The sequence below is a fragment of the Meles meles genome, chromosome 1 (genome assembly GCF_922984935.1).
Source record: "Meles meles chromosome 1, mMelMel3.1 paternal haplotype, whole genome shotgun sequence".
NCBI classification, from domain to species: domain Eukaryota; kingdom Metazoa; phylum Chordata; class Mammalia; order Carnivora; family Mustelidae; genus Meles; species Meles meles.
The window spans coordinates 180,701,978-180,714,518 of NC_060066.1; the positions used below are offsets into that span (position 1 = coordinate 180,701,978).

The window sequence follows — 12,541 nt, forward strand, 5'->3', positions numbered from 1 at the left end:
AAATAGAGAAATATACCACAGGGAAAAACATTCAACACTGTTAAGAAGTCAGTTCTCCCCTAATTGATCTACAGGTTAGAACAACCCAATCAAAACCCCAGCTGCCTTTTTTAAAAATAGATTTTATTATTTAGAGCAGTTTTAGGTTCACAGCAAAACTGAGCAAGGGCACAGGATTTTCAAAATACTCTCTGCCCTCACTCAAGCTTTCTCCTACCAGCTACCTTTTGGGCAAGTTGATTTTCAAACTTATATGGAAATAAAAAAAATAAGGAAACAAAAAAGAACACATACTATATCATTCCATTTAGATAAAATTCTACAAAAGTCAAACTAATTTATAGCTAACAGAAAGCACACCAGTGGGTGCCTGGAGATGGGAGGAATTACAGAATGTAATGAGGAAACTTTTGGACATGATGGACACATACACTATTTTGATGGTGGTGATAATTTCATAGGTGTATATATATGTATGTCAAATTTTCTCAAATTATATACTTTAAAATAAATATTTTGTAAATTAAATTTTATTCATGGTACACAATTTTTTACTCCCCCTTTTTTGAGTGTAGTGTGATTGAAGATGGTTCACATTTTTGGAAATCTTAGGTCTTTTGCAGTTTAGTTTTTATATTTATTTCATGACCTTCATGGCTATATTATTATTATTATTTTTTTTAATTTATTTATTTGACAGAGATCACAAGTAGGTAGAGAGGCAGGCAGAGAGAGAGGAGGGAAGCAGGCTCCCTGCTGAGCAGAGAGCCCGATGCGGGGCTCGATCCCAGGATCCTGGGATCATGACCTGAGCCTAAGGCAGAGGCTTTAACCCACTGAGCCACCCAGGTGCCCCCATGTCTATATTATAGACGAAAAATAAATATCACAAAGATATGCAGCTCTCAATGGAAGAAGTGCTTTACTAGCCATATTAATTAGATCATGGTACTCATCTTTTAATTCTACCCAAAGGATGGTAAATTTCTTCTTCTTCTTTTTTTAAGATTTTGTCAGAGAGCAAGAAAGAGAGTGAGTGAGTACAAGCAGGAAAGGAGGCTGCAGGCAAGGAAGGAGCAGGCTCTCTGCTGAGCAGGAAGCCTGATGTAGGACTAAATCCCAGGACCCTGAGATCATGACACGTAACCAACTGAGCCACCTAGGTGTCCCAGGATGGTAAATTTCCACCTTCCTTGATGCCAAGCAGTTTTTCTTGCAAATGAATGGAAAAGTTTCTAATATTATTACATTTTTAACAAATAGGTTCAAAATCTATTAAACTTTTCATTGGGAAGATGAGAACATCTTATTTCCAATATTTTTAAGAGGCAAATGTATCCGTTTTAATAAGTGGCATCATTTTTGGAGTGTGGAGCCTGCTTAAGAGTCTCTCTGCCTCTGCCCCTCCCCCCGCTTATGTAATTAATATAATGTAATGTAGTATCACATATAATGACATCAAAAAAAAGTCAAACCTCTGCAACAAACTCTTGTTGGCAGTTATGAGTACGTGGTGGGATTCTGGGTGGTTTAAAATGTTCACCTTATCAGTATTATCTATATTTTCTAAAATTTTTAACAATAAAAATTTTCCCATAAAAAAATAAGTGCATCATTTTTGTCAATAAAAATCACATACAAATGGGAACATTTCCAAATATCCATTTTCAAAACGCTCTCTCCATGGCACAAATTTTCTTTCAAAATGAAGCTACTTTTTCACTCACTGTTACACGTTACCTTCACCTTGAACAGACAGACTAAGTGTATTTGTCACTGCTATCCACTCTCCACCTCAACTTCTAGGCAGCATACTACTGAAAAGCACTTGTTAGCACAGACAAGTTCTCCAAGTTTGGGAGACTTGACATTTTGTAAAAGAAAACTGCTACAACATTTAGTTTGACCACTCTTTTAAGTAATTTGCCATAAGACAACCAGTAAATTTCCTTCTTACACAAACCATTTCAAAGGCTCCCTCCACACTGTATTACAAGGTTCTGTACAAATGCGGGGGTTGGGGAGATGGGTTAAAAAGGTGAGCAGATGAAGAGTACATACTTATTCTGATGAACACTAAGTAATGTACAGAATTGCTGAATCATATTGTACACCTGAACCTAATTTAACACTGTACACTAATATTGGAATTTAAAAGAGACTTAAGTAATAGCAAAAACTTAAGTAAAACCAAAAACTGTGGAAGTGCACCTGTAAGTTGCAAGATGCCCAACGAAAATGATGACTGAGGGTGCACAGGGGAACTCAACTCTGTTCATGGTCGGTTATGTACAGTTTATGACACAGGCTAGCACATGGGTCTAATGTGGGTAGTACCAGTGTGGATCCATACTTAAATGCTAGTAAACCCTGATTTAATTCTCATTTTTCATGGTAAAAGGTAAGTTTTTGTATTTCCCCCCATGCTCGAATAGATCATGTTTAGAGAACCACTTTGGCGAATGCTGTTATTCAAAAATTCTAAGTAGCAGAATGATGGGTACAAAGTGATATATTAGGAAAAAAGTCCAGTTTCAAAACTTAGAATGGACTGAGTAGAAAGAAAAAAGGAGTTAGGGAGTTTCTTCAATAAGTCAAATGAAAGGTGATAAGGGCCTTCATAAGACCATAAAGAAGTCAGAATATATTCACTCAAAGTTAGTTTATCAAAGGTTTTTCTGTCTTTTTTCTTCTCCCTACCCCAGCTTTTCCTGAGTCTTAAAGAAGATATAGTATATATATACCATGGAATATTACTCGGTCATAAAAAAGAAAGAAATCTTGCCATTTGCAACAACATGGATGGAGCTAGAGAATATGCTAAGCAAAGTAAGTCAGAGAAAGACAAATACCACACAATTTCACTCATATATGGAATTTAAGAAACAAAACAAATGAGCAAAGGGGAAAAAAGAGAGAGAGAAAGGCAAACCAAGAAACAGATTCTTAACTATGAAGAAAGTATAGTTACCAGAGGGGAGGTATGTAGGGGGATGGGTTAAATAGGTGATGAGGATTAAGGAGTGCACTTGTCACTATGAATCTATGAATACTGGGTGACATATGGAAGTGCTCAATCACTACGTTGTACATCCAAAACTAATATTATATTCTATGCTAATTAACTGGAATTTAAATAAAAACTCAAAAAAATAAGATTAAGATGTTAGAATATTAACATTTTGAAGCAAATATTTAATTATTAAAAATCACATTATTCAGAAGAACTCTTCAAAACAACAACAACAAAAAAAACCTCTTTCTTAAAAAAAGCCAGAAATGGGAAAACAGGACAAAAAAAATCTCATCAAGACAGAAAACTCAGCAGCCTATAAGGCAGGCTTTTTTCAACTTTACCAAGCAGTTTAGCAGTTGCAAGAGATGGTTCCAAGGCAAAGAGTCATCCATGCCAGAGAAACAAGTTATAATGAAACGTGTAAACAAACAGAACAGGGAATATCCCTAGCCATTAGCCAATACAAATCAAAACCACAATGAGTTACCACCTTACACCAGTCAGAATAGCTTAAATTAACGAGATAGGGAACAACAAATGTTGGTGAGGATGTGGAGAAAGGGGAACGCTCTTACACTGCTGCTGGGAATACAAGCTGGTATAGCCACTCTGGAAAACAGTATGGAGGTTCCTCAAGACACTGAAAATAGAGTTACCCTATAACCTAGCAATTACACTACTGGGTATTTACCCCAAAGATACAGATATACTGAAAAGGGTACTTGCACCCCTATGTTCATAGTAGCAATGTCCACAATAGCCAAACTGTGGGAGGAGCCAAGATGCCCTTCAACAGGTGAATGGATAAAGAAGATGTGGTTCATATATACAATGGAATATTACTTAGTCATTAGAAAGGATGAATACCCACCATTTACATCAACATGGATGGAACTGGAGGGTATTGACTTTCAAATCAAAACTACAATTCAATGTATATCAGGTCATTGTGCTGTATACTTTAAAGGTCTTACAATTTTATTTATCAGTTATACTTTAAGGAGACTGAAAAAATATATAAAATTCACTTGGAATTGATGTCTGTAAAGTAAGAGTTAAATCTTTCAATTTCTCTATATGGACATACAACTGCCCCAGTGTTACTTTCATCATAAATCAAGGGTCCATATATATATAGATTTGCCTCCGGGATCTTCTTTTTCCTTCCCTTACATTGATTCTTCAATATTCTTTATTTAAGATAAGGGCATTATTACTCATTAATCACCCAAGCAGGAAATCTGGAGATTATTGATTCTAATCCCTGCTTATTTAACTTCATTAATTTTTCTCATATTCATATACTTTTTCCATTTCTGACATTCCCTTACATCTTGACAATGGCAATGGTCTCCTAACTGGTCTTGCAACTGCCAGTGTATCCTTGCTTTTATACTCCCAAGCACCTTGTACATATATTTAATACAGCCCGTAACATATTAGGTGAAATTTTACTGTTCCCTGAATACACAGCTTCCCCTGAAGTTCTTTCGAGTAATAAGTGTTTGCTTTCACACATCCCTTTGCATCACAGGCCCTAGACGTGGGGTAGGTATTCTGCTGACTCCTTATGTTCTCTTCAGGTACTCTCCAGCCTAATGCATTTAATTACCCATATCAGTATATAGGAGGCATCCCAAACTTAATATACTTAAGGGTCTCAAGGATTGGAGATCCTGGAATCAAATGTTTGGTCTGGGGGGTTGAGGTTTCTAGATGGCACAGGTAGAAAGACTGGAGGTGCTTGGAGAGCAGCAAGAAAAATGAAACTAAAATTATGCACACATGGCCCAAGTAACTGTGGTACTATGGAAGAAAAAAAATCACTGGAAGACAGGAGTTCAAACAACTGCAAAATCAACGAGTGTATTCCAAACATCAAGAATAACAGGAGTTAGGGGCACCCAGGTGGCTCAGTTATTAAGCGTCTGCCTTCAACTCTGGTGATGATCCCAGGGTCCTGGAATCAAGCCCCACATCGGGCCCCCTGCTCAGCAGGAAGCCTGCCTCTCCCTCTCGCACTCCCCCTGCTTGTATTCCCTCTCTCACGGTCTCTCAGTTAGAAGTGAAGAGTAACAGAGTTAAAAGCTAAGATATTTACAACTGCAACAATGGGTAGTGATAGAATTTAATAGTATAAGATTCAAAGCTCGGGGGCGCCTGGGTGGCTCAGTGGGTTAAGCGTCTGCCTTCGGCTCAGGTCATGATCTCAGGGTCCTGGGATAGAGCCCTGCATTGGCTCCCTGCTCAGCGGGGGGGGCCTTCTTCCCACTCCCCCCTGCCTGCCTCTCTGCCTACTTATGATGTCTCTCTGTAAAATAAATAAATAAAATCTTAAAAAAAAAAAGATTCAAAGTTTGGGGACATTAGAAAGAGAATAATGAAAAGATAAGGAGGACAACTTCCTCTTCCCTTCAGGCCCAATGGTATAAGGTCATGGGATAGGTAAGAGCTAACACTTGAGAGAGCTGCAGGACAATCTGTTCTTGCCCTTCCCTCTCCTACAAGATTCCATTAGAACAAGACTGAGCGTATAGGATACTTTGCTGATAATAAACTCCAGAAGGAGTTTATTATATTATACACTGGAAGGGTTTCAAGAGTCAGAGAGATTAGGTTAAGAAAAAGGGACAAAACAGGGAATATTCAGAGATTTCTGGGAATTAAGAGTGTAGGAGATGGGATAGGAGGGTGCCAGGGGAGTCCAGTAGTGATTGACAGTAACAGGAATAAGGGATAATGAAATTAGCCCTAGTGGATTCAAGGAAGATAGAGTGAGGAGGCTGTAAGTGTTAGGGAGTAAAGAGGAATGAATTATTGGGGCTTGCTCCAAAGGTTCAAGGAAGTCACCCTCTAAGTCCCAGTATACTAGTTTAAAATCAGGTGATATTTAAACATCATATAAATCTGTATGACCACAGACCTATTAATCTTATCCCCAAAATTTATACAGTATATTCCATGATTCAGCAATTCCACATTTACATACACAGAGAATCTATAAAGACATAACTGAACTCTGTAGCACCATCAATCATCTAGACATAAGTGACATCTATGGACTAAATCCAATGACAGCAGAACACACACTCTTCTCAAGATCACATAGAGCATTCATCAAGACACACCACATTCTGGGCCATAAAGCACATCTGAACAAATTTAAAAGAACAGAAATCACAAAATGTCTACTTTCAGATCATAACGGAATTAAATTAGCAATCAAGAACAGAAGATACCTGGAAAATGGCAGAATACTTGGAGATTAAAAACACACCTTAAAGTAACACATGGGTCAAAAAAGAAATCTCAAGATAAATAAATACATTAAAAATATTTTTAACTAAATGAAGATGAAGTTACAGCTTACCTAAATTTGTTAGGTGCAGTGAAACACAGCTTTGAGAGAAAGTCATAGCATGAAATTATTATATATATTATATATGTATAGTATTAGCATATATTAGGAAGAAGATCTAAAATTAATCATCTAAGCCTCCACCTTAAGGAACTAGAAAAAGAGCAAATTAAGTCTAAAGTAAATAAAAGATATAAATAAATACTGGAGGAGAGATCAATGAAATCAAAAACAGGAAATCAACAGAGAAAAATCAACAAAACTAAAAGCTGGGTCTTTGAGAAAACCAACAAAATGGATAAACCTCTAGCCAGGCTAAGAAAAATAGAAGACACAAATCACTAATGTTAGAAATTAAAGAAGGGACAGGACTACAGATTCCATGGATATGAAGAGGATAATAAAACAATGTTATGAACAGCTCTGTGTCGATAGATATGAAAACCTAGATTAAATAGGCCAATTCCTTAAAAAAAAAAAAAATCTCCCAAAGCTCAGGCAAAAAATAGATAATCCAAATAGGCTTAAAGAAATTTAATCAATAATTAATAGCCTTCCAAAACAGAAAGCACCAGACCTAGTTGTGTTCAATAATGAATTCTATCAAACATTTAGTAAGAAATTATACCAATTCTCCACAATCTCCTCCAGAAGACAGAAGCAGGGGGAACTTACTCTATGAGGCCACCATTATCCTAATACCAAACCAGACAAAGATGGTACAAGAAAAAAAGCAAAACAAAACTATAGACCATTATCTCTCATGATAGATGTAAAATCCTCCAAAAAATATTAGCAAATCAAACCAACAACACCTGAAAGAAATTATACACCGTAACTAAGGGGATTTATCCCAGGTATGCAAGACTGGTTCAATATTTGAAAATTACCTAACACGACCATCAAATCAACAAGCTAAAGAAGCAAAATCCAATGATCATGTCAACAGATGCAGAAAAAGCTTCTGACAAAATCCAAAACTCATTCATGGTTTTAAAACTTCTCAGCAAATTAGGAATGGAAGGAAAGTTCCTCAACTTGATAAAGCACCTTTACAAACAGCTAATATCATACTTAATGGTGAGAAACTTGAAGCTTTTCCACCAAGTGGTACCTTCTCATCACTGGTTCTCAACACTGCAGTGGAAGTCCTAGCTAATATAATACGACTAGGAAAAAAAGGGTATAGAAAGGGGTACTCAATATTGTCAAGATGTCATTTCTTCCTAACTTAATCTATGGATTCAACACAATCCCAACCAAAATCCCAGCAAATTATTTTGTAGATGTTGACAAACTGACTCTTAAAGTTTATATGAAGAAGCAAAAGACCCCAAATAGTCAACTTAATACTGAAGAAAAAGAACAAAGTTGGAGAACTAATGCTATCCAACTTCAAGACTTTCTATAAAACTATGGTAATCAAGACTGGATGGTACTTAAAAAAAAAAAAAAAAAAGACTGTATGGTACTAGATAAAGAAAAGACAAATTAATGGAACGGAATAGAGACAGAACAAATAGGCAGAAACAGACCCACACCAACACAGTCAACTCATCGTTGACAAAGGAGAAAAGCAACAAAACAAAATGAAAAAAACCCAGTCTTTTCAACAAATAGTGCTGGAACAACCGGACAACCACATGCAAAAAAATGAGTCTACAGACCTTAATAAAAATTAACTAAAAATGGATCGCAGACCTAAACATAAGATGCAAAACTATAAACCTCTTAGAAGGTAACATTGGGGGCGCCTGGGTGGCTCAGTGGGTTAAAGCCTCTGCCTTCGGCCCAGGTCATGATCTCAGGGTCCTGGGATGGAGCCCCGCATCGGGCTCTCTGCTTGGCAGGGAGCCTGCTTCCTCCTCTCTCTCTACCTGCCTCTCTGCCTACTTGTGATCTCTATCTGTCAAATAAATAAATAAAATAAAAAAAAAAAAAGAAGGTAACATTGGAGAAAACCTTTATGACCCTGGATATAGCAATGACATGTTATTTACTTTTTTAAAAGATTTTTTATTTATTTATTTTTGAGAGAGAGAGAGAGCGAGAGCGAGCATGGGTGGAGAAGAGGGGCGGAGGAAGAAACAGACTCTCTGCTGAGCAGGGAGCCTGATGTGGGGCTCAATCCCAGGACCCCAGGGTCATGACCTGAGCCGAAATCAAGAGTTGGATGCTTAACCGAATGAACCACCCTGGCACTCTGACAATGACATTTTAGACACAACACCAGGGATGCCTGGGTGGCTCAACTGGTTAAGCATCCAGCTCTTGATTTCAGCTCAGGGTCATGAGATCGAGTCCCACATCAGGCTCTGCACTGGGCATGGAGCCTGCTGAAACTTTCTCTCTCCCTCTCCCTCTGTCCCTCCTCTCCTGCATGTATGTCCACTGCCTCATTCATTCATAAAAAAATATACACACACCACCAAAGGCAGGATCCATTAAGGAAATAATTAAGTTTGTTTTCATTAAAATTAAAAATTTCTGCTATGCAAAAGAGAATGAAAAAACAAGCTGAAGACTAGGAAAACATATCTGCAAAAGCCATCTGATAAAAGACTATTATCAAAACTATACAAAGAGCATTTAAAATTCAACTATAAAAAAACAAACAACCTGATTAAAAAACATGCAAAAGATGTGAAGAGACATTTCACCAAAAAAGATGGCAAGTAAGCATCTGAAAAGATGTTCAACATCATATGCCTTAGGGATATGAAAATTGAAACAATGAGATGCCACTACAAACATATTAGAATAGCCAAATTCCAAAACACTGTTAACACCAAATGCTGGTGAGGATGTGGAGCAATAGGAACTCTCATTCATTGCTGGTGGGAGTGTAAAATGGTACAGATACTTGGGAAGACAGTTTGTCAGTTTCTTAAAACTAAATATACCCTTAATCATATGATCAGAGCAATCAAGCTCTGTGGTATTTATCCAAATGAACTGAAAATTAATGTCCACAAAAAATCTTCACAGAGATATTTACCACAGCTTTATTCAAGCTGCCAAATTTGGAAGCCACCAAGATGTCCTTCTGTAGGTGAATGGGTTTATAAACTGTGGTACATCAGACAATGGAATACTATTACTTACGGCTAAAAAGAAATAATTTATCAAGCCATGGTAAGACATGAAGGAATCTTAAGTGTAAATACTAAGTGAAATAAACCAATTTGAAAAGGCTACATACTGTATGATTCCAACTATATGAAATTCTGGAAAAGACAGAACTATGGAGACAATGAAAAGATTAGTGGATGCCAGAGGTTAGAGGCAGGAAGGGATGAAAAGGCAGAGCACAGGGGGCTTTTAGGGCAGTGAAACTATTCTGTATGAAGCTAAAATGATAGATACTCGTCACTGTACCTTTGTCAAAACCCACAGGCTATACAACACCAAGAGTGGCCCCTAATATAAATTATGGACTTTGAGTGATAATGATGTACCAATATAAGTTAATTGACGTCAACAAATGTAGCACTCTGGTGCAGGATACCCCCCACTCTGCCCCGTGGTGTGGGGACGGTGTATAAGGGAGTTCTTTCTATTTTCTGTTCAGTTTTGCTATGAACCTAAAAACTGCTCTAAAATTAAACAAACTTTATAAATTAAAAAAAACAAAAACAAAAACAAAAAAAACCAACAAACTAGGAAGGTTCTATTTCCAGAATGACTACCTACTAAACTGACCTTACTGTAGTTGTAATCTACTTATATATACTAAATATTTAATAACGAATTGACCTGTATGGAATAAATCGCCTTTCAAATCAACAGACTTCATATTACTCAACAGATCAGGATGTATAAGATCTGAGGATATAATCTAATGGGAAGTTTGATCTACATGGAATAATCAGTGCTGCCTTTCTTAGTATCTAGGTTAGGTAAAGGGTCTACAGCCATGAATTAGGCTTTTAAGTTAATCCTTTTTCCCTGGGTCTGAGGCTCACCTGGATTTTCTGCAGTGATTTGGGGAGAGATGATGATGATGACAGGTAACATTTATGGAATATGAAGTATGTTATACATACTAATTCAAAGCTACAGTCCACAGTCCTAGGCAGGCTGAAAGACCAGATGATGTTCTCAATCAAAGTCCCTTGAATAGGGAAGATCTAGTCCTAAACTCTAACTGCTGGGAATCTAAATAGATAATCATCTCAGAAATGAACAGCCAGTAGTAATTAATGCCTAGTACTCACATTATAGTTATGAAATAATGTATAAGATCTAGAGATGCTAAATTTATTTCTATAGGATAAAAAGGCCGGGTCAGATATAAGCTGTTTTTACAAAGTTCCAGGGTAGAGTGCACATAACCCAGTCAGTTTGAGGAGGAACATACCTAAACACAATGAGAGCTTTGCTTTCCAGTCTCAGTAAGTCTCTAATCCCCTGGGTCCTCCTGCACTCTTCATGGTGTATTCTAATGTGACAGTTAGTGTTTAAGAGTTTTATTGATTCCTGGAAACGGGCTATGAGCCCACTGAATAGTTGGATAGGAGCCCAGTAAAGTGAGAACCTTCTCCCAAGGACAAAGAGCAATTTCAGAATCGCCGTCTCGCAGGGTGCTTAGACAACTATTCCACATGCACTCATTTTCTCCCTCCAAAGACACAGTAAACTGTGAGCAAGGAAACAAACCCAAGTGAAACAGATCTGTCTTATCTGGCTTGATGATGAGCTGTTTCATTGCTTTGGTACTCTTTTATTGCCCAAAGATAGACAAGGCCCATGGCTTATCCACGCAGTAAGCTCTAAACAGCTTCCTACGGTTCCAAGTCTGTTCCATTTCCATTACACCTAGGTCTGGAACTCCCACTGTAAATAATGTAGCAGTGAACAGTGTAACAGTGTGGCAACCCCTTTAGCAAAGCTAAGACCCCTTTGCTGGCTTCCCTGGGATACAAAAATACATGTCTCAACTAAAATATATGGCTAACTCAAATGAGGTCTTCTCCTTCTTAATTTTTCTATATTCCCCAATCAGAGGCAAGTAAATCAGTCCTTATACTGTTCAGAGGAGCCCATATTCCAGATGGAGCAGAGTCTGAATATAGAGATCATTTGCTTCAATCACAATATGTGAAATCAATACCAACTTAAAACAAATATTCCTATCACTTTGTTGACTCCTATTCTAACAGAGAAAGTTATCAGGAGTCGCATGAGGCAGAAAACCATCTTTATAAGGACTGCCCCTTGGGCATGGTAGGACAACATTTAATAAAGCTCTTTTCCCATGGTCCTAGATGACTGGAGCCATAACATGCTCTCTATATACCAGAACAGATGCCATAGAACCAGGAAACAAACCCGGCCCCCAAACATGCACAAGGCCAAAAGGAATGTTGGTAGGTCGAGGCAAGAAACAACTAAGAGTCAAAAACAGACTGAACACATCTCCCATAGAAAGCATGCCCATGAACTCTGTATTCCTCAGTCAACTGAGTGAAGTAATAATGTAGTATGCTGAGCCACACAAAGTGAGAAGTAGGAAAGAAATTAGGTGTCACAGGTCACTCTTTCCCCCACCTGCCTTAACCTTCAAGCACTCACCTGTGTGGCCATGGAGTGGTGAGTGGGGCCTTGGTAGTGTAGGTGATGTGTTAGAGGTCACAATCAAACTCTTGCGGTTACTTGTCCGACAACTGCAATGAAAACAGAAATGTGAGTTATAATAGGGTCCACCATGGGCTCAGAGAACTTAAATGGCTACTAAGGAACAAGAGTGACATCATTCGACAGACTGAGCAGTATACTACTTCAAACTGAACTAGGGCAGCAAATTCTGTTTGCCCCAGAAAGACTTCACTGCCTTACAATAACTTTTGTCACTGTCTTGACTTTTATCTTGTATTGCCATTGCACTTTGTAATGTTTAGGTTTTGCTTCCCAAGCAAATTCAAGGAGCTCCTCTAAAGGTAAGAACCATGATTTAGTGGTATCTGAAGAAGAATGGTGATGGTAAATTTAGAAAACAAAACACACAAGTCATATTCTCATATTTCATAAAAATTAATGTTCTTGCCATAAAAATGAAACCATTAACTTAACCCATGAAATTTATTTTTTAAAAACTGCTTAATCAAGAATTAATAATACTTTCATTTCACTATAAATTTCAGAAAAGGTGGGTTCTTTCTAAAAAC

At 37.5% G+C, this 12,541-nt stretch overlaps 1 protein-coding gene across 11 annotated transcripts in view; it reads right to left on the bottom strand.

Annotated features, from left to right (window-relative positions):
- MAST2 (microtubule associated serine/threonine kinase 2) overlaps positions 1 to 12,541 on the bottom strand; it is a 205,928-nt gene that overhangs the window by 45,255 nt on the left and 148,132 nt on the right. For all 11 annotated transcript variants that reach the window (XM_046010796.1, XM_046010767.1, XM_046010828.1 and 8 more), the window contains one exon: positions 11,949 to 12,040. In XM_046010796.1, coding sequence (XP_045866752.1) covers positions 11,949 to 12,040 — 92 coding nt within the window. The remainder of the gene's footprint in view (positions 1 to 11,948; positions 12,041 to 12,541) is intronic.